Source organism: Rana temporaria, chromosome 5 (genome assembly GCF_905171775.1).
Source record: "Rana temporaria chromosome 5, aRanTem1.1, whole genome shotgun sequence".
NCBI lineage: Eukaryota > Metazoa > Chordata > Amphibia > Anura > Ranidae > Rana > Rana temporaria.
The window spans coordinates 368091263-368115188 of NC_053493.1; the positions used below are offsets into that span (position 1 = coordinate 368091263).

At 41.5% G+C, this 23926-nt stretch overlaps 1 protein-coding gene across 1 annotated transcript in view; it reads left to right on the forward strand.

The window, feature by feature from the left end:
• The window catches only part of GRHL2 (grainyhead like transcription factor 2), a 122081-nt gene that overhangs the window by 34758 nt on the left and 63397 nt on the right, over window positions 1-23926 (forward strand). The window contains exons 2-7 of the mRNA XM_040354795.1: window positions 5405-5591; window positions 6957-7027; window positions 11819-12197; window positions 15267-15319; window positions 15481-15634; window positions 22597-22708. Of these exons, the coding sequence (XP_040210729.1) occupies window positions 5405-5591; window positions 6957-7027; window positions 11819-12197; window positions 15267-15319; window positions 15481-15634; window positions 22597-22708 (956 nt within the window). The remainder of the gene's footprint in view (window positions 1-5404; window positions 5592-6956; window positions 7028-11818; window positions 12198-15266; window positions 15320-15480; window positions 15635-22596; window positions 22709-23926) is intronic.

The following is a 23926-nucleotide window of genomic DNA, read 5'->3' on the forward strand; positions in this document are numbered from 1 at the left end:
GGTGAAGTTTTTCTGTCTTTGAAGAGAACCGAATGTGAGACCATGAATCCCAGAACTATTAGAGATACATTGAGTATTACAAAACACAGTTCCCATTAACATAGAATTTTCACACAGAGCAATTTCTTTTCCTAGAGATGAATATCTGCTGAGATATATAGCAGAACATTCCTCAGTAAACATTGGATGTCCATGTCGTCACCTTGATACATATAAACACTCCACTCTCCTATCTCTATCTACAATACTGCAAATGTATGGTGCATGCCAGAGCTTTGTAACTTGTTCAGGCGCTCTGCCAATAATGACTTCATGGCACATTCTACAAAGATGATCTATTATGTTGTGTTATAATAGGATTCCAAGTTTGAGAAAATGGGAATAACCAATCCCACTGCCGCTCGCGCATGCGCAGTGGGTGCCCGGCCGTGAAGCCGAAAGCTGTCACGGCCGGGTGCCCACAGTGACAATGAAGACGCCGGCCGGGGAGGGGGCAAGAGGAGCGGACCCCCGGCCGGCGCGTCGCTGGAACGCTGGAGCAGGTAAGTGTCAGTTTATTAAAAGCCAGCAGCTACACTTTTTGTAGCTGCTGACTTTTAACCTCCCTGGCGGTATGATTCTTTCAGAAAAAACATGCTAAAAGCGGTACCATTATTTGCAAGGAAATTTGGCGTTTTATATTGTAGGTCTGTAATTTTTAGAAATAACTCACTTAAATCTAACCAAACAAGATTCTAATAGGCATCCCGTGTATTACATTTTTTTAAAAACAAAATTATAAATTATAATATAATAAATAATTATAAATAATTATAACAAATAATAATATAATTATAATAAAAATTATTCAATAATGTAATCAAATCAAAATCACTGAAATTTGCTCAGTTGCAGAATTGTCGCTGTCATTACTTTTATTTTTTTATGACGAATTTCCCCACAAATCGCTATCGCACAATTCTGCAAGTGATTATAATTTATTATCGCTGTTTTTTAGCTGATCTAAAACTATTTTTGACATAAAGGGACACTTTTGGTTGCTATGGACAATCTACAGTTTGCAGGGAGAAAAAAAGGTTTTTATTATATAAAATGACATGCAGGACACTGGGCAGACCACTAGGGACAGGGGGGGTGTGTTTTTTTTACATACAGTACTGTAATCTATAAGATTACAGTATACTGTGTGTATAGTGTTTGTTTACCTTTTTGAATTTGGCGCCGTTCTCCGTCCCCGTGCGTCGTAACGTCGCAGGGAACGGAGATCGGCGTCACACGGAGGCACTATGTGAATCGAGCGAGGTCCTGCTCGCTCACACAGCGCGGTGGCATCGCTGGATCCAGGGACAAGGTAAGTAAACCATGCCTGTGGATCTAGCGAGGCAAGCCCGTGACTGACACGGGGTTACCGATAGTAGCAAGAAAATCTAACCCCGTGTCAGTCTCGGGAAGACCGCCAGGGAGGTTAATAAACTTAAAAAATGGGTGGAAAACCCCTTTAAGCCTCGTACACACGATCGGATTTTCCGACAAGAATTGTGTGATGGCAGGATTTTGTTGGAAAATCCAACCGTTTGTATGCTCCATCGGACAATTGTTTCGGAATTTTCGACAACAAATGTGAAATAGCATGCTTTAAAATTTTCTGACACCAAATGTGTCTTGTCGGATTTTCTGATCGTGTACACAAATCCGTCTGAAAAAAAAATCCAAAGTACAAACATGCATGCTCAGAAGCAATGCTAACTATAAGACAACATAAGCAGAAGTTGCCCAAAGGGTGGCGCTAAAGAGCTGAAAAAACAAGTCGTTTTTTGTGTTTGTTGGACAACAATTCTTTGGCGTTTGTATGCAAGACAAGTTCACGGCCAATGCCCTTCGGACAAAAGTCCTACGCTTTGTCTGATGTAAATGCGATTGTGTGTACCAGGCTTTTTATTGTGCTGGAAATCAGTCTTGCATGCTGCATTTTGCCACTCAGGTCAATAAAGTTCTTTCAAAGCCAGACCAAGCACCAAGTTTAAAACACGTCAATACACATTAGTGCAACTGATATTAAAGTGCAAAATTTGAGGATTTGCTATTGTATAGGGAGCATCTAGATGTTAATTGCTCCCACACAGTACAGGGATACCCCGCTTTAAGTACACTCACTTTACATACACTCGCGAGTAAGGACATACCCCCGAGTGTAAAGTGCCTTACAAGTACTGTACAGACATTTTGCAGCCGCACTAGAAGGAGCTGAAGCTTCGAGAGCATAGTCCGTCCTGTTCCAGTGTGCCCCTGACACCCCCACTACAGCCCCTGACACCCCAAATACAGCCCCTGACCCCCCACTACACCCTAGAAGTGAAAAAAGTTATTGTTTCACTTTAAGTACATTTTCATTTTACATACATGCTCTGGTCCCGTTGTGTACTTAAAAGTGGGGTATGCCTGTACACTGGAAAATATGGAAAATATGTATATATCGCCTTTAATTTCTCATAAGAAATCTACAGTCCTCTTTCTGATGTGACTGTGCCTAGGCACTTCTATAGCCTAATGTTTGTATATTTGCAGTGTGAGCTCATCTAAGGCACTGCTGCCTCTCACTGCAAATCTTAAAGCGGAGGTTCACCCAAAAAATCTATTTTTAACATTACATTCAGCCCGAGTTGTCCTAATGACAATCGTCAGTTTTTTTTTTTTTCGTACATACCGTATTTTTTTACCGCCGCTTCCGGGTATGTCTTCTGCGGGACTGGGCGTTCCTAATTGATTGACAGGCTTCCGACCGTCAATTGTTGCCCAAAAGTTGCCTAAAGAAGCCGAACGTCGGTGCGCAGGCGCCGTATAGAGCCGCACCGACGTTCGACTTCTTTCGGCAACTCGTGACGCGCTGTATGCGACGGTTGGAAGCCTGTCAATCAATTAGGAACACCCAGTCCCACAGAAGACATACCCGGAAGCGGCGGTAAAAATACGGTATGTACGGGGAGGGGGGGAAAAACAGCTGATTGTCATTAGGACAACTCGGCTGAATGTAATGTTAAAAATGTCTTTTTGGGTGAACCCCCGCTTTAAGAGATTTGGCATGAGCTTTGATTATGTCACTACTATGTTGCTCACTGTTCTCCTTGCTGGAGAGGAAGCTGTACCTTAATACCTGCAGTGCAAAGATCTCTCTGCTTCATTCTTCAGTCATTGCGTGGATTTGTGCTTTTATCGCCATTCTTACTGCTTGTTGATTATTACCCCACCAGCCAGCTCTGACATGATGAAGCAAAGCCCCTGCTACTCTTCTAAGATAGCCACCTCCATATAGAAACACAGCGTGAATGAGGGCAATGCTGGTCATACATGATTCGAGTTGTGGGAGGCCTTGCCAGCAACAAAAGGAACGTGGACATTTTTCTGACCAAACAATGACTGTATCCTATCAGAGGAAGTCACCATTCAGGTATCCAAGCAGCCTTGGATGTTGTGGCTACTTCAGTACACTAGCAGGCAGCAGAGGTTCCTCCATCAAAGTTGTTTAGTGTGGATGGATAAATCTAGGGGTGTATAGCTAGCCTGAGATAGTAATTAGTGAAGTATTGCTAATACTAGTGACTAGTCCTTTGCCCTCTGCTTGCCTTCTTTGGGCACAGCTTGAAGTACATGTCCCTCTTATCCCTTGCTCTTAAGCTACAAGATATATTTGAAGTTATTATTGGATTACTTACTTAAAAGGGTTGTAAAGGTACAATTTTTTTTCCCTAAATAGCTTCCTTTACCTTAGTGCAGTCCTCCTTCACTTACCCCATCCTTCCATTTTTGCTTTTAAATGTCCTTATTTTTTCTGAGAAATCCTCACTTCCTGTTCTTCTGTCTGTAACTCCACACAGTAATGCAAAGCTTTCTCCCTGGTGTGGAGTGTCGTGCTCGCCCCCCTCCCTTGGACTACAGGAGAGTCAGGATGCTCTCTACGTTGCAGATAGAGAAATAAACTGTGTGTTAGTGGGCATCCTGACTCTCCTGTAGTCCAAGGGAGGGTGCGTGCACGACACTCCACACCAGGGAAAAACTCTTGCATTACTGTGTTGAGTTACAGACAGAAGAACAGGAAGTGAGGATTTCTCAGAAGAAATAAGGACATTTAAAAGCAAAAATGGAAGGATAAAGTAAGTGAAGGAGGACTGCACTAAGGTAAAGGAAGCTATTTAGGAAAAAAAATTGTACCTTTACAACCCCTTTAAGAGTATTTTTTATTTGACGTTCACATATTTATTTTGTACTTCCAAATTTAATGATGCAATAAATAGAGAGACTTTGGGGTTGATTTAGTAAAACTGGAGAGTGCAAAATCTGGTACAGCTGTACATGGCAGCCAATCAGCTTCTAAATTCAGCTTGTTCAATTAAAGGGGTGTAAAGGAATTTTTTTTTTTTTTCATAATAAGCATCCTTGACCTGCAGACATTCCTCTTTTCACTTCCTCATTGTTCGTTTTTGCTCAGAAGTTGCTGTATTTCTTCTCTGTTCTGTTCACTTCCTGCTTGTCTGATTTTACTGACCACTGTGAAGGGAGGCTTTACTGCGGTGGTCAGTAACATGCTCACCCCCTCCTGGGAACTACATCTGTGCGGCAGGACGCTCTGTACGTGTTAGAGACTTCAAGGAGGTGTGAATTACTGGGCGTGCCGCAATGCATACTGGGAAATGTAGTTCTTACATGAACGAGCGCCGCAAACCAGGAAGTGAATGAGAGAACAGAAACTAGAATGCCGGAGGTGATATAGATGAATGAATTTAATAGGTATTTACTTGTTTTTTAACAGAATCATTACACTATTCTGTCTGTCTACCTTGCAGACATTAATTTTAGGCAAATTTTTTTTTTCCTTTCGTGACCCTTTAAGCTTTGACAATAAAACCCAGAAGCCAATTGGTTTCTATGCAGAGCTGCACCAGATTTTGCACTCTCCAGCTTTATTAAATCAACCACTTTGTGATTAACCACTAGTGATTCAGCCTCATTCAGCCTCATTTAGCCTTCTTGCCTTACAACTGTGTTGATCTATTGTTTAATTTCAGGCACACAGAAAGCATGTTGTTTTCATTGCATTGGTCAGCTCATAGACTTCTACTGTGAGAAAAAGCAGTAAAATACAACCTTTGATTAGCATTGCAAAGCAGGAAGCAGAGACCGCATTTGTAATAAGAATCTATGGTTGCCTTCATGTACATAGTTACAAACTATTTTTAGAAACAATGTTTTTAAAACATTAACACATGGATAATGTTATTTCAATTATGTTACTCTGTTTTACATTGTGTATCATAAAATTATTGAAAATATTATATGTCTTCCCTTTATTCAGTGTTGCGTGTCAGCAATCTGCTACAGTAATTAATAAATACTGTTTTATTTAATTTAGTAAAAGGCTCGTGGTCTTGGTGTCCAATGAAGCAGCTTTTAACTCCCGACGACCGTACACAAGTGAGGATGAAGCCTGGAAGACGTACCTGGAAAATCCATTGACAGCCGCCACAAAGGCAATGATGAGCATAAATGGAGATGAAGACAGTGCTAATGCCCTTGGCCTTTTATATGATTATTATAAGGTAAACGTGAATTTTGCACTCTGTATGCAGTGCACACCTGAACTCTGCATGTAGTGCACCCCTGCACTCTGTGTGTAATTCCCCCCCACACTCTGCACTCTGTGTGTAATTCCCCCCCACACTCTGCACTCTGTGTGTAATTCCCCCCCACACTCTGCACTCTGTGTGTAATTCCGCCCCACACTCTGCACTCTGTGTGTAATTCCCCCCCACACTCTGCACTCTGTGTGTAATTCCCCCCCACACTCTGCACTCTGTGTGTAATTCCCCCCACACTCTGCGTGTAATTCCGCCCCACACTCTGCACTCTGTTTGTAATTCCCCCCCACACTCTGTGTGTAATTCCCCCCACACTCTGCACTCTGTGTGTAATTCCGCCCCACACTCTGCACTCTGTGTGTAATTTCGCCCCACACTCTGCACTCTGTGTGTAATTCCGCCCCACACTCTGCACTCTGTGTGTAATTCCCCCCCACACTCTGCACTCTGTGTGTAATTTCGCCCCACACTCTGCACTCTGTGTGTAATTTCGCCCCACACTCTGCACTCTGTGTGTAATTCCGCCCCACACTCTGCACTCTGTGTGTAATTCCCCCCCCCCCCCCACACACTCTTCATTCTCTACTTACTATGTACTGTACTATGCACTCCTGGTATTTAATGCCCCTTTAAGACCCTCCCACTGTAAGTGAAATTTCACTACACCCACCATTTGATGCAATTTGGAGGGTGTGTGTGTAGGTGGGTTTTGGAGGTTGTGGTTGAGTTCCTGCACCTATTTTATGAAAAAAAAAAAAGCCCTGCGTAAACGGTATGCAATATGGAAGGCCACAATCTTGAGTACATACATTTGGTACAGCTAGTCAGACTTAAAACATATGGCTAATGAATAGTCTTTGGTGATAAACCCATACAAAGGTTTTGCTTTGGTCATTGAGGGGTTACTAGGTGCACATTATAGCGAGTGCGAGGAAGAAGCGACGGGGATCCGACTTGGATCCCCGCCAATACCAGGCAGTGTATTTGGTATGAATCATGAGGCGGAATGCCACTCCAAGAGCATAACAGGCCCTTGGGTCTGGGATGGATTTTAAGTGGAACCTCCTACGCCAACAAAACGGCATGGGGGTCCCCCCAAAATCCATACCAGACCCTTATTATTATTACTTTTTGTCTGTCTGTCTCCCATTGGATAGATTTTCCCTTCACTTTACAGAAAATGAAGGGAAATGTCCCCAGTAGGGAAAAATAAAGTAATACAAATCTTACATTCTACCACTCTATACAAAACAAAATAAAAATAGTTGCCTGGAGTTGGGCTGCTGAATAACAATACAAAATCTCCCTATCTCATTCTGTTTGCAGGTACCAAGGGATAAAAGGACATTGCCTCTAAATAAAATAAATGAACATGTTCACGATGAGCAAGAAAAAAGGTAAAGTGAAGTACAATAAGTATTTTTTTTGTTTTTACTTTCAATTATTGGTTTTAGAGTAGTTTTGGTTCCTTTAGGGCCCCTTCAGATCTGGTCTGTTGCAGTGCATTATGGAATATATATTACCATGTGTTGCATTAAGGCAGTCCATTCATTTGAATTGAGCTACCAATGCACCACCATGGACCTTCAATTAAGCATGCACCATTTTTTCTAATGCAGCACACCGCAACACCCAGTAGGTGTGCAATACGGTTAATGTTCCTAGAGGTGCTTGTACCATGGAAATGGCATTGCTGAATGATTGGTCAATGCAGTGAAAACTGTAGTTCAATGATTATAAATACAAAATACTGAACTAAGGTATGAATTTTGGGGGGACCCCACAGCATTGCTTACATTTTACATTCCTTAACAACCAGTACACATTCCATAAATACCACGTGCCTCGATCACTACTTAATTACCATATGCATTTAATTATTTATTTTCCTCTGTAAATTGAGTGTAACGCCTGTTCATGCCGTATTTACTAAACGTGTTCAGCATTTTGCGGTAAATAACATAGAACGGTATAGTGAATTGACAGTTTTAGGATCGCATGTGATATTGCATACAGTATATGGAAAATGTGTTTCGTCACCTACATACCGCATGCCATCTGGTTCTGTAAATGGAGACCCCACTTACAAAACTTGTGAATTTAAACTTGCTTGGGAGAAACATAGATCTATACTATACTATACATTCTATATTATACTATACAAAAGGGTTAAAAAAAAAACGAAAGAACAAAGAATGGGGCAGACATGATGGATCAAAGGTTTTTCTCTACTGTGAAGCCTCGTACACACGACCGAGGAACTCGACGGGCGAAACACATCGTTTTCCTCGTCGAGTTCCTTGTGAAGCCGTCGAAACTCGACAAGCCAATTTTCTCCATTCCCGTCAAGGAAATAGAGAACATGCTCTCTTTTTGGCTCGTCGAGTTTCTCGACAATTTCCGCAACGAAAATGTACACACGACCGGTTTCCTCGGCAAAAACATATCTCCCAGCAAGTTTCTTGCTGGTTTTTGCCGAGAAACTCGGTCGTGTGTACCAGGCCTCAGGCCTGGTACACACAACCAGTTTTCTCGGCAGAATCCATCAAGAAACTTGGTGGGAGAGCTTGCCGAGGAAACTGGCCGTGTGTACGTTTTTCATCGAGGAAACTGTCGAGGAACTTGACGAGCCAAAAAGAGAGCAAGTTCTCTTTTTCCTCGACGGGAGTCTCAAATTGGCTCGTCGAGTTCCTCGTCGGGCTGGTTTCCGACAAGAAACTCGAGCGTGTGTATGCTAAGAAACCTCCGCTTGCTCAGATTAAAGTATGAGACAAGAGTAAAAGTAGCATTTGTAATGGAGATAACACATTTTTAAAGCTGTAACAGACTGAAAAGTGCAAATCGTCTCTTACCAAACTTTTATTTAACACGCAAACACATAAGATTAGCAAAAGCAGTGTTGTACATCACCGCGTTTGAGAACGAGGAGATTTTGTCTTGACAGTGTGTACGCAAAGCAAGATTGTCGAGTTCCTCGACAAGCCTAACAAGGAACTTGACGAGGAAAATGATGTGTTTCGCACGACGAGTAACTTGGTCGTGTGTACGAGGCCTCACTCTTCTACGCACTATGTCAGTAGTGTGTCACTGTGCCTTGTGTTGCATTGTTAGGCTGGGTTCACACTACGATTTTCCCGTCGGACGGGAAAACGTATAGATAGACAATGCATTGCAAATCGTATGCACTCAGATGCATCCGGGTGCGTACGATTTGCTGGCAAAACGTTTTTTAAACGTACGCAAAACCGTGTTCAACCACGGTTTTGCGGCCGTTTTTGAAACAGTATGGCAAACGCATACGTTTTTTTTTAACATTAATGTCAATGGAAAACGCACATATGTGCGGTTCCATACGTTCACGTCCGTTTCAGCCGCATACGTTTTTTCATATAAATTGTATGCGGCTGACGGACGGGAAAATCGTAGTGTGAACCCAGCCTAATGTAGGTGCATTGGAGCTGCATACCTTTAGTTTGTTGGAGTGCCATAGGATGCGGCTGCCCAATTACACATAATTGATACTGGATAAAATATCCAACTTCTGTACTCCTCTTTTCTGGTTATAGAAAGCAAATTTGGTGATGCCATGCAAGTATAAAATATATGGAAGCAAATCTAATCACCATCTAATCAAAATACAATTTCAGATGTATCTTGGTTTATATTCCAATCACAATGTCCAGGGTGAGCATGAAACTATTTCACCTGTTAGTACCAAAATGTGGAAATGTGATGTCACAATTATGATAATTGCCTATTGATCTCTCTCTATCAATCTTTACTAATGATAAGGACAATCGTAAAACAACTTCAGGTTTTCTGCTACTCATAGATAAGGGACTGTAATGTTATTTGGCATGCTTTATGAGATGCTACTAAAACAGACAATGATATACACAAGTGTGATCACAATTAAAGCTGTTTTTCTATTGTTGTTAGTATTAAAACAAATACATTAGTGCAGTTCAGCAAGTGCACATTTAAGCTATTATGTATAGTTTACATATTTTTTTTATTTTTATGATTGTATTTGATTTGTAGATTAATAGGATTTTTTCTTTGGTGTGTGCCAGACAGCGCAATCAACATAATTGCAGAGAAAACGTATAAAGCTAGTTGCAGGATTATCTACCTCGAGAATATATTATGTATATTAAATATGAGTAGACCAATAGACATACAGGGAGATAATAGGAAGAGTACACTTACATTTTAAAGAATACATTTTTTTTTTAATTATTCAGTTCCTGGTGGTATAAAGTACATGTGGTACCTTTTCCATTCTCCCTAGGTGCCCTGTAACACTAGCTCGTACCTTCCAACTTTTTGAGATGGGAATGAGGGACATCTATCAGCAAAAGTATGCAGGCATAGGACACACCCCTTGTCACGCAACCTTAAAGTGGAGCTCCACCCTTTAGTGGAACTTCCACTCATCGGAACCCTCCCCTCCTCCGGTGTCACATTTGACACCTTTCAGGGGGAGGGGGGTGCAGATATCTGTCAAAGACAGCTATTTGCACCCACTTCCGGGAGTCCTCTCTGCAGGAACTCTGCGGGGAGTACATCACTTCCCGTCCCCGCGGGAAACACACGGCTCCCAGAACACAACGGGGACCAGTGAGCACGGCGCAGCGAGACTCGCGCATGCACCGTAGGGAATCGGGCAGCGAAGCCGGAGCGCTTCACTTCCTGAATCCCTCACAGAGGATGGCGGTGGGGGCAGCAGAGTGACGATCAATCGCTCGTCCTCTGCTGCCGATGTCGCTGGACTCCAAGACAGGTAAGTGCCCTAATATTAAAAGTCAGAAGCTGCAGTATTTGTAGCTGCTGGCTTTTAATATTTTTTTTCCGGTGGAGATCCGCTTTAACCACTTAAGCCCCGGACCATTTTGCATTTTGTTGCTAAATGCCCAGGCCAGGTTTTGCGATTCGGCACTGCGTCGCTTTAACAGACAATTGCGCGGTCGTGCGACGTGGCTCCCAAACAAAATTGGCGTCCTTTTTTCCCCACAAATAGAGCTTTCTTTTGGTGGTATTTGATCACCTCTGCAGTTTTAATTTTTTGCGCTATAAACAAAAATAGAGCGACAATTTTGAAAAAATTGCAATATTTTTTACTTTTTGCTATAATAAATATCCCCCAAAAACATATATACATTTTCCTCAGTTTAGGCCGATACGTATTCTTCTACCTATTTTTGGTACAAAAAATCGCAATAAGCGTTTATCGATTGGTTTGCGCAAAATGTATAGCGTTTACAAAATAGGGGATAGTTTTATTGCATTTTTATAAAAAAAAAAAATGTATACTACTAATGGCGGCGATCAGCGATTTTTGTCATGACTGCGACATTATGGCGGACACTTCGGACAATTTTGACACATTTTTGGGACCATTGTCATTTTCACAGCAAAAAATGCATTTAAATTGCATTGTTTATTGTGAAAATGACAGTTGCAGTTTGGGAGTTAACCACAGGGGGCGCTGTAGGAGTTAGGGTTCACCTAGTGTTTGTTTACAACTGTAGGGGTGTGTGGCTGTAGAACTGACATCATCGATCGAGTCTCCCTATAAAAGGGATCACTCGATCGATGCAGCTGCCACAGTGAAGCGTGGGGAAGCCGTGTTTACATACGGCTCTCCCCGTTCTTCAGCTCCGGGGAGCGATCGCGAGGGAGCGGCTAGAAACTAATAGCCTCGACCTCGTCCCAGATCGCTCACCGCGGGTTACCAACTGCCTCATGTACCGGGGACGTACATGTACGCCCATATGCCTGTACGTGCCATTCTGTGGACGTACATGTACATGCAGCGGTCGGCAACCGGTTAAAGGACAATTGAGTTTTTCATGTGTTTTACATGTGCTTCTATTAAAGTCTATGGAGCTAAATATGTACAAAAAAAGCGCACTAGCATCCCTTTCCAAGTCACACAGAAGTGCATTGCATAGGTGTGAATGGGCCCCATAGACAATAATAGGATTCTTCAAGTGTCGTTTGATGGCCAAAACACAGCAAATCACACAGGTGTGAATTGGGAATAAGAAGGAGGAAGGAAAGCTGTATATCTAGCATATATGGCCACCTATATACATGCTATGTATTAAAACACACCTGTGGGTTACTATTTATCCGCTTTCTTTGCCATCTGTTATAATGAGCTTTTTTACTTCTTGTACATCCAGGAACGGCCTTCAGAATTCTGAATCTTCAGGTAACCTGAGCACTGGAGAGAACAGGGTGCAAGTTCTGAAGACACTTCCAGTGAACCTTTCCTTGAACACAGAGACTGTAGACTCCTCTAAGAGAGAACACTATAACAGCAATTTATCAAACAGTCCCTCTGCCCCCGCGTCCTCTGCCACTGTGGTAAAAGCAGAGGAATTTACACCAGTATTTATGTCACCCTCCGTACCTTATAGAGGTGACAGTGAGGAACCCAGGAGTGTGATTTTTGAGCAAAGCCACTACGGAGGACATATCAGCCAACATACAGACTACCTCAAAGATGATCAGCGGAGTACTCCGGACAGCACATACAATGAAAGCTTCAAAGAAACTGAAGTAAATATTCGAATGACAACAGCATATATTGTACTTTTGGAATTGCCTAAACAGATCACAACAAAATAATGTTTAGACTTCTTATCAGTGACCACTATTGATCCTATTTATTAAAGTCTCAGGTGGAAAACTTGTCCAAGAAGCTCAGTGCAACCAGATTCTGCCCTTCATCTATCTATTCCAACATATGATATTGATATATTGCTTGTGACAACAGCAACATTTTCTTCTTCAAATACTTTGACAAAGAAGGCCTTCTGTATGCCTTAGTATTTTTCTAAATTTATAGGGCAAGAGCGCTCACCGAATCAAAATCTAACCAGGTGTATGAGTGGAAAAGTGTTTTGCCTCCTTAAACAAATTACAGCCACAGTGTGCTTTGTGGTCACAGTAAGATAAATGAACCCCATTGTGACCTTTCTGTTACACAAGTGGGGATCATCTCTAAAGCCTCGTACACACGACCGAGTTTCTCGACAAAAACCAGCAAGAAACTTGCTGGGAGATATTTTCTTGCCGAGGAAACCGGTCATGTGTACATCTTCGTCGAGGAAACTGTCGAGAAACTCGATGAGCCAAAAAGAGAGCAAGTTCTCTATTTCCTCAACGGGAATGGAGAAAATTGCTTTGTCGAGTTCCTCGACAGCCTGACAAGGAGCTTGACGAGGAAAACGATGTGTTTCGCCCATCGAGTTCCTCGGTCGTGTGTACAAGGCTTTAGGGTTCCAGAGATTGCACTTGTTTGAAGTTCCTGAAGACGCAAAGGCTTTTGCTGTCATTTCCAGCCCAACCATTCCTATGACAGTACAGGGAAAGATACATCCACAGCACTTTGACTTCTCCTCTAAGATGTTCAAATATTGCTTGTGTAACTGGACATCCGGAGTTGGTATACACAGCTCCCAACTGTCCTTCATTTGGAACCAATCCCTCTATTCCTATAATTACTTAATATAATAATTAATTCTTTGTGGTCCACATAATTGGGGTTGTGGCAAGGATGCGTCCTTTGCTTACATACTTTGTACTAAAAGGTCTACCTTTTTCTCATCACAGAAAGTTGGAAGGTGTAGGTGTATCAGGAAGCTATGTGGAAGGTCAGGTGGTGTAGATAGAAAAAGACCCTTACTTCCAATTCTCATCATCTTGCCCAGTGGTAATGATAATGTGGTCAGAGCATACAAGTTAGTAAATAGAAACACGTGGCAGACGTGGCGAAAAAAAGTAGGCAAATAGCATTACAATCCAACATATAAGTGCCCTATTTTTAAGGTGACAGTATCTGGGCAAGTGGTGTTGTGGCAAACGATTATGCCCATTGTTGGGGAGATCAGAAGATGAGCTAAAGGTAAAAGCAGAATATTTCTTTTGTACAGGGGTCCTCTGCTGTCACTAATCACAGGAATGCTCATAAAGCTATGGGCCTCTAATATCTTATATACACCGCTGCTCCTGAACGTGAGTTTAGGAGCTTTTGGTGTTTTTTTGCCAAAGCCCCTGAACTCAACTCAATAAAAGCCTATGTGTCAATGCACACATAGGGCCAGATTCTCAAAGGACTTACGACGGCGTATCTCCACGTACGCCGTCGTAAGTCCGAATGCGAGCCGTCGTATCTATGCGACTGATTGTTAGAATCAGTTACGCATAGATTTGGCCAAGATACGAGCGGCGTAAGCCTACTACGCCGTCGTATCTTGGGTGCATATTTACGCTGGCCGCAAGGGGCGCTTCCGTAGATTTACGGGTCGAATATGTAAATTAGGTAGATACGCCGATTCACGAACGTACTTGCGCCCACTACGCCGTTTACGTTAGGCTTACGTCTGGCGTAAATTTACCCCTGCTATATGAGGCGCAGCCAATGCAAAGTATGGACGTCGGCAAGCGTATCTTTTTACGTTGTTTACGTAAGTCAAACGTGAATGGACTGTGCGTAGGTTACGTTTACGTCACAGGCATTGGGCCTGGTGTATCTTAGGGCGTAAATTCGACGTGATACTGAGCATGCGCCGTTCATTAGGCGCGTCATTTACGTGGGGTCACGGCTCATTTGAATGCAACACGCCCACCTCTTCCAAATTTGAATTGCGTGGGCTTACGCTGGGCCATTTACGCTACGCCGCTGCAACTTACGGAGCAAATGCTTTGTGAATACTGCACTTGCCTGTCTAAGTTGCGGAGGCGTAGCGTAAATAGGATACGCTACGCCCGCATAAAGATACGCTCTCCTACGTGAATATGGTCCATAGGCTTTTACCAGAGTTTAGGAGCAACAGAGTTTAGGGCCAGTTAAACATTCCTCTAAACAGTTTGGCCAAAAATGCCAAATGTGTGTAAACGCACCTACGCGCTAACCACATTTATTGCTTGAGTGTTTATTTATTTCAATGGCAAATACTCTGGCCAATAAAATGAATAAATCAAAGAGCTAAACGTAGCGTTTTTCTGCTGCCAGTAGAGTTAATGTTTAAGGACGTTCCTGTGTACATGAAGCCTAAAACATAAACTGCTTACCATTTTCTTTGTTGTGAAGCTGCTACAGAACATACCCTAGGCACCAAATGAAGGCTGGTTATAGGTGAAAGTATATCTATTCATGGTTAAGAATCCAAAACCAATGTGCATGGCCAACTAAGATTATGATTCCCATGAATTTAAGTTCAGTTACCTTTTATGTATTATAAGTCTCAGGGGGTACTCCTTCAAGATATCTTGGCTATATCCCTGCCAAGATAACTTTTCTCACCCAGCCTTGTGATAGACAGTATGGTCCCATAATCAAGCTGTCCTACTGAAGTACATTGTGAAGCTAATATTTCAGAGGGCAATTGGATTCAATTTGGAACTACAGGTCTCAGGTCCAATGCATATCAGTGGACAAGGCTTGGTGTCTAAGCAGATGTTTTCTGCCAGCGTGTGCTGGATCACTGATATATACCATACATAATATTAGGCACTACAGAGATGAATAGAGGCTAGTCACTGCACATATGGGAACCGGGTATATACTGTAACGCAATTAAACAAGCATGAATCTAATTATATGATTATTTCCTGCTGTTTTAGAAATACCGCGGCTCCTCTGTGACGGAGGAATTCTTGTATGATCAAACATCCAGGTAATATAAATGCAAGCATATATGTTTTTTTGCTGTGGCAATGAACTGTAAGAAATGTCAATGCTCTTGCAGGCTCGTAAAGTTTGTTGAATTCAAAGATGTATGTAAGATTGTGGCTGTCAGATATAATCATATAAAAAAAGTTGTTGTTTTTCCCACAGCACTTTTCAGTATACTCTAGAAGCTACGAAATCTCTGCGGCAAAAACAAGGCGAGGGACCAATGACTTACTTGAACAAAGGCCAGTTTTATGCCGTAACCCTAAGCGAAACTGGAGCCAATAAGTGTTTCAGGCACCCTATCTCAAAAGTCCGGGTGAGAAATTTTACGGTTGATTAATATTTATATTATTTTTTAGTGTTCGCAATTTTTCAACGTTATCCCACATTGATAAAGCTACATATATTAGGCTGAAGACATTTAGTACATATTTATCTGTAAAAAAACAAAAAACCTGAAAACACTACATTTTGATCATTAAGCACTATATGGTCAAAGGACTATGTGCTCAAACTATCCCCCCTCCAAATTTTTGAATTCAGGTACATCAAGCCAAGTCCATAAAGACACAGTTTGATAAGTTAGGTATGGAGGAACTGGAGTGGCCTGTGCAGAACCTTGACTTCAGGGCTGGACTGGGACAAAAATTTGTCCCTGGACTTCATCCAGACTGGCCCACTTTGACAGGTTTCTCCCATGGAGGCCGGACAACCCCCGCACCCCCCCCCCCCGGCCACCCAAGCCCCCTCTTCCCCTTCACTAGCTGTTCTACTTTATTAGAGTAGAACGGCTGGTAATGGTACTCTTATAGGCAGTACCAGTGTGGAAGCTAGACATTATTTCCCCCAGGGCAAAGAATCAGTTTGGTGCCCCCCCCCCTTATGGGACAAGATTAGGCAGAAGTGAGAAAATCCCAGGCCATAGCTGTTGAGTCAGCTGTCTGTCCCCTCCCCCATGCTCCCCTGTCGCCCCCCCTGCTCCTCTGGTCCTCCTCCTGCTTCTTTGTTCCCCCAAGGTGAGCGTTGTGGGAAGGAGGGAGAGACAGAGGAGCAGTCACAGAAGCCGGCCCACTGAGCCATCAGCCCACCGGGAAACTCCCTGTAGTCCCAATGGCCAGTCCATCCCTGCTTGACTTCAACCTACTGAACATCTTTTGGGATGAAATGGAAAGTCGATTGTGAACTGGGTCATTTGTCCAACATCATTACCTGACCTCACAAATGCTACTTTGGTTAAATGGGTATATTATGCCACAGACACATTGCAAAGTCTTGTGGAACCCCTTCCCAGATAAATAGAGACTGTTATAGAGTGCTTACATCTTCCAGAAGAATCAATTTATATATTTGTTTTCCTCCTGAGATCAGTTGGGAGGGGGTTGCATGCAGAAGTCATAATGCAAGTTTAAGAAAAAATCTTTTGTTTAACAAAAAAAGTATTTTAAAGCATGTGCAAGAGCAAAAATAAAAATAATATACACAGTACATGCACAACATACCTGTTGTGCAGCTACAAATACACTCAGCCCCTAATTTCCTGCTGTCGACTGAAAGCACATTTTTTCTTGATTAAATATCCCAAGGAATGGTGTCAGCTCTGCCCAGTTGTCTTTTGTTAAAGTACAGGATCTCTCCCACTCTCCTAATCTCCACAATATACAGAAATATTACTATGTAGTCCAAGATAAGCTTCATCAATCAAGTCTGACATTGCAATTATCCAACAGATATAACAATTGCTTCCAACAGTACATTTAATTTAACAGACCAAAACAGATAAAACAAGAGAAGTTCATTGTTAGGGTTTATATATAATTTTATCAACCAGATCTTCAGAGCACCATTGTATATCTATGGCCAGCATATGGGATATGAATCACCTCAGAAGATAATGTTGGGGCATCAACAGGAGAAGCAAAGTTAATTGCCTGGGTTAAGTTTACAGTCACCCCATCCCCCACTGTGTGAGTAGAACTAGGCCTATATTCCCATCTTACAAATTGTGTAAAGATCATACAATATGCATTAAACAGCATACGTGTCTGCCACATGTCCGAAAGATCTTTAGACAGTCTGTTCATTTCATATAAAGCAACAGGTGACAATTGTGTGTGGAAAACAAAGGATCTGTACAGGACTGCATGTAAAGGAAGGATCGCACATAAAGATAATGACAATCAGAATAAAGTTAAATAATCACCTATACTGAATTATGAAAGAAATGTTTTGAGGTTGTTGCTCCAATTTCTCTAGGTACTGGTAGTGGAAAGTTTGCAGTTAAAATTCCCTTTGTAACCTCTGCTGTTACTGGCAGCTACAGATGTTTAAGTTACCCCTCGAGGCGACTTCTTTAGATGAGCTGAATGGACAATGTGTGACAGCCATATATTTCACAGGTAATAGTGTTTCCATTGTCAGACGAAATTATGGGTAGTAGAATAGTAGGAAAAGCATACTGAGTGGCTTCCTAAACTGTACGGCCTCGTACACACGACAGAGTTTCTCGGCAGAATTCAGCGAGAAACTCGGTCAGAGCCGGATTCTGCCGAGAAACTCTGTCATGTGTACACTTTCAGCCCGATGGAGCCACCGAGGACATGTTCTCTATTTTCTCGTTGTTCTATGGGAGAATTCGGCCCGCCGAGCTCCTCGGCGGCTTCAGGGCTGAACTCGCCGAGGAACTCGATGTGTTTGGCACGTCGAGTTCCTCGGCCGTGTGTACGAGGCCTACCTCTTGCTTTCAAGATGGGTGCCTGTAGGCACAGGTTGGCTGTGAAGTAACTGAATAGGTCAATGCCTTTGAACACTGGCATGAACATGGGAAAATGTATTATAGTATCTCAAGCATCAAAAATATTTTTTTTTTGTTGTAAATCTATATATATATTTTTTGAATAGATAGATATATAAAAATAAAAAAAACGACTGCAAACTCCAATGACCTAACCCTTGAGGGGGGGAGTTACTGGTAATACTACACACAGGGAATCTAACAAGGAAAAAACCCTAATGCGATGGCTCAGGAACAAGTCCACAAAACCAAAAAATACAAAAGCTACAGAGCCTCTTCCCTTATGAATACATACAAATGGGCAAAAAAGCCAGGAAGAGATACGCAACTTCCAGGGGTTAGCGAAAACTTCAATTGCTGGGATTATCCGCTGTGGAGGATTCCTTCATCCACCTTGACCAGATAATATGAAACATATTCTTTTTGCCCCTGTAGGTATCTTAATGGTGAGACAGGTTAGCATTAATGAGTTGTAGAGGTAGATTTCTTCCAATGCATGGCAATGGACTTTCGAGCAATGGACAGACCCAGAAAAGTTCTCTCCGCTACACTGGGGGTCATGTCTTCCAGTAAGCCCAGAAGGCACACCCTTGGCTCTAGTGTTTGGGAAGCCTGAGTTACATCAATAATTAGGCCCACCACCCCGGGCCAAAACCAGGAGGTAGAGGGCAGGTCCAGAAAACATGAAGAAAATCTCCATCTGCATGAGCACATCTCCAGCATACAGGCAAAGCAGGATTAAGCCTATAAATTTGTACATTTTAAATAAGGCCTCGTACACACGATAGGATCGCCAGAGGAGACCGGTCTGAAGGACCGTTTTCATCAGTCCAAACCGATCGTGTGAAGGCCCCATAGGTTATTTAACCTTCGATCAAAAAAATTAGAACTTGCTTTAAAATTTAAACGATGGACGCCTAACCGATAGGTCAAAACCGATCGTTAGTATGCAAAAGCATCAGTTAAAAACCCGTACATGCTCAGAATCAAGTCGACGCATGCTTGGAAGCATTGAACTTCGTTTTTTTCAGCACGTCGTTGTGTTTTACGTCACCGTGTTCTGACGCAATCGGTTAATTAACCGATGGTGTGTAGGCGCGACGGACCATCAGTCAGCTTCATCGGTTAACCGATGACAACGGTCTTTCGGACTGTTCTCATCAGATGGACTGATCGTGTGTACGAGGCTTAATTGATATCCATAAAGCTTCAAACAAATAGCTAAATATCCCCATAAAGCTCCAGACACACAATTTAAATAAATATACATTTTCTGCTGTACCTGCCAAAGGATTTTTTTTATTTTAGTACAGTCAGTCTTGTGATTTCTAACTCCATCACTCAGTGAGACTTGCCCCAAAGTGGACACAACTCACTCTTCAGTATCCATACTACTTTAGTGAACATACTATAACTCATATCTCAGTATCCTCACCACTAGTGATATCTGCACATCTGCGCACAAGCATGAATTACTTAATTTTTCCACTGTCGCTTACATTTTTTTTCCCCGACTAAAATCTCCAGTAAATTTTAGTCTAATTTAGTCAAATTGTAATGCATTATTTAAGCATTTCTTTAGAATTGCCAAACTCATTATATATTCCTTTGAATAAAAATAACTTGCTATTATTTATGGTATTAAAGCGGATCTCCACTCTAAAGTGAAGTCGCGCTGATCGGCACCCTCCCCCCTCCGGTGTCACATTTGACACCTTTCAGGGGGAAGGGGGCGCAGATACCTGTTTACAGACAGGTATCTGCACCCACTTCCGGCCACACGATACGGGCAAAAGATGGGTTTTTTCCTTACTTCCCGTCCGTCCCCCGTTGTATGCTGGGAACACTCGGCTCCCAGCACACAGCAGAAGCCAATTGGCGGGCGCAGCGTGACTCGCGCATGCGCCGTAGGAAACCGGGCAGTGAAGCCGGAGCGCTTCACTTCCTGGTTCCCTCACCGTGGATGGAGGGGGGAGCAGCAGGGTGACGAGCGATCGCTCGTCATCTGCTGCGGACGCGCTGGACTCCAGGACAGGTAAGTGTCCTTATATTAAAAGTCAGCAGCTGCAGTATTTGTAGCTGCTGGCTTTTAATATATTTTTTTAGTGGCACATCCGCTTTAAGGTTTGAACATACTACAGACACAGATTTAGTTGTTGTGATATATAAAGTTTTTTATAAATAAGACCAAGTTTCATAAAAAAACTAAAATATTGCTTTTTGACAAACAAAAATGAAACTTTAAAATATATAAAAAAAAAGAATGGTAAGCTTTATTTGCTGTAATGCCATTGCACATTATACCTGAATATACTACCAACAATAAATATTAAGAAAAAAAAATATCATTTTTTGTTTTCTTTCAGCAGCTTAGTAGATTCCCACTATTTATTCTTATGTGGTAGTGCAGTGTTAATTTTGACAAAATTCAATTTAGTTTTAGTTATAGTCTTTTGACTAAAATGTCATTTTAACTTTAGTTGTTTTTTAGTCATCTGGATTGTTTTAGTTTTACTCATATTTTAGTAGACTAAAATAGTGTTAATTTGGTCAGCAAAAATATTTTTGTTAACAAAATTAACATGATGTTTGATAGCCAGATTATGCAGCATGGCACATAATGATACGATTTGTGACTTTGAATGGAGAGTATAACAGTATTTTTCCTTGTCAAGCATATCCAATAGAACCTTGACATTAGGAGACCCGAAGCACCACTTTATGTCTAATCAATTACTCAGAATGCTTCATGCCACCAATACATTCAGCACTCTTTACCTCTCTATTACGCCCCATTTACACCTGAACGTTTTGGTAGCTCGAAACTCCAAAGCACTTGAGGAGAGAAATTCAATGCATCTCTATGGAATCTTTTTAAATCTCCACTCTAGGTCGCCTGAAGCTCAAAAAGTTTGGGAGCTACTTTTGTAGCTTGATTCGGGCAGATTGGTGCATTTTTTGAATAAACGAATACATAAATAAAATAAATACATACATATACAAATATAATAATAATAATAAATTCCCTAAAATAAAATAAGTTTTACCCTTAACCCTAACCCTGGTGTTTATTTATTATTTTTATTCATTTTGTTAGGGTTAAAGGAACACTAAAGGTTCGTTTTATATTAGATCAATTGATTGCTGTAAGCAAGAGCATTTAAATTTCACTTACCTGGTTTTTCCTTTTGACCTCCAAAATACAGTAATCCAGGTTTGAAAATGCCATTTCCTGTCTCTCCTCTTCTTGCTTTCCACCAGCATCTGAGCCGTTTTGCATGGTGGAAAGCAGAATGTGCTCACCCCCTCCCTATGACTACAGCCCTGCGTGAAGATGCTCTCTTATCCCTCACAGGCATGGAGGCTAAGCCTAATGGGAACTGTAGTTCCCATTAGGCCATGATGTAGCAAGAATGCATGCGCACCGCAAACCAGGAAGTCTGTGAGAATAATGATTCAGGAGTGACAGAGGTGAATAAAACAGCTCGATTTCAACAGGTATCAAACTAGTTATAATGCAAAACATTACTTTTTACTTTATCAGCTACTGTCAGACTTTAATTTAAGAGGAAAATATTGTTGTCTTTACAACCCCTTTAACCCCTAACCCTAAAACTGGTGTTTATGTATTTTTTTTCTTTCTTTCTTTATTTTGTTGGGGTTATGGGTTAATCCCTAACCCTAACAAATAACCAATAAATAATAAAAAAAATAAAAAATAAACAGCAGGAAGAATAAGATGCAGTGGATGAAAAAGCTGAAAAACATATGAATAATGAAACAGATGATATTTTTCTCTACTGGCTAATAAAAAAACGCCAAAGCTCAAAAACACTTTAAAAAACCGTGTACAAAAATGTGTGACAAAACGCCCCCAAAAAACACACAAAAACATGATGGTTAAGTGTGAATGCAACCTTACATGCTGAGCTTCTCTCCGCCGTATTTCAGGGTGAAAAATTACAAACTAGCTAGTTAAGATGCCCAGCAAGGAAAGGGTTACAGCAACAAGAACATATTATGAGGAGTTTATCATGCATAAAATGAATTCCAAAGACTCTTTTCAGGAAGCTGAAAAATAGTTAGAATGTTATCTCATCTACAGAAACAGAACAATAGAAATAATGTCCTGTCATCTACACTCGCCAGCCTGTAAACTGAGGATTGATACGATCACTTTTTTTAAAAGCCTTTTTTTTTTATAATCAAAATTGTATTAAATTTTGTATGTAAGACAAAGGAAATACAGAAATACACAGGTACACATGGGGCACATGTCAGGTTCATACAGCAGGAACAAATCTAATATAGTCAATCTGTGATCAAACTATACAGGTCCGGGGCATAACATTCCAGAGAAGACACAAGGGTCCTCCGCCTGCACCCCACGCCATCGTCAGCATCTAAAACCCATTCTGGTACATGCTTCTGATAGTCAGTTATTTTTGTTCTGCCATTCATTGCTTCCATTGGTTTTATCTCTGCAGAGCGTGATCATGGTTGTGTTCAGTGAAGACAAGAACCGTGATGAACAACTGAAGTACTGGAAGTACTGGCACTCGCGGCAACACACTGCAAAGCAACGCGTCCTGGATATTGGTAATTCTCATCAATAACTGTATTTTGTTTTAGTTTACTGCGGTTTTTTCTTTATTTAAGTAAAGAATGCAGGTTTGACAATAAAATACACATATGGCTGCAGTGTACAATGGAATACATATCTAAATAATGAACAATATACAGTGCTTTGAAAAAGTATTCATACCCCTTGACATTTTCCACATTTGTCATATTACAACCCAAAATTTTAATGTATTTTATTGGGATTTTATGTGGTAGACCAACACAAAGTGGCACATAATTGTGAAGTGGAAGGAAAATGATAAATGGTTTTCAATTGTTTTACAAATAAATATGTGAAAAGTGTGGTGTGCATTTGTATTCAGCCCCCCTGAGACAATACTTTGTAGAACTGCCTTTCACTGCAATTACAGCTGCAAGTCTTTTTGGGGATGTCTCTACCAGCTTTGCACATCTAGAGAGTGAAATTGTTGCCCATTCTTCTTTGCAAAATATCTCAAGCTCTGTCAGATTGGATGGAGAGCGTCTATTAACAGCAATTTTCAAGTCTTGCCACAGATTCTCAATTGGATTTTGGTCTGGACTGTGATTGGGCCATTCTAACACATGAATATGCTTTGATCTAAACCATTACATTGTAGCTCTGGCTGTATGTTTAGGGTCATCGTCCTGCTGGAAGGTGAACCTCTGCCCAGTCTCAAGTCTTTTGCACACTCTAACAGGTTTTCTTCTAAGATTGCCCTGTATTTGGCTCCATCCATCTTCCCATCAACTCTGACCAGCTTCCCTGTCCCTGCTGAAGAAAAGCATCCCCGCAACATGATACTGCCACCACCATGTTTCACAGTGGGGATGGTGTGTTCAGGGTGATGTGCAATGTTAGTTTTCCAACACACATTGTTTTTACGAAAGGCAAATCCACTTTGCACTACAAGTGCACTGCAAGTGCACTGAAATTTCACTTGGAAGTGCAGTCGCTGTAGATCTGAGGGGGACATGCAAGAAAAATTAAAAACAACATTTTAGCTTGCACATGATTGAATGATAAAATCAGCAAAGCTTCCCCTCATTTCAGATCTTCCCCTCAGATCCACACCAACTGCAATTACATGTGCACTTGTAGTGCAAAGTGGATTTGCCTTTCGTAAATAACCCCCATAGCGTTTTGCATTTAAGCCAAAAAGTAACATTTTCATCTCATTTGACCAGAGCACCTTCTTCCACATGTTTGCTGTG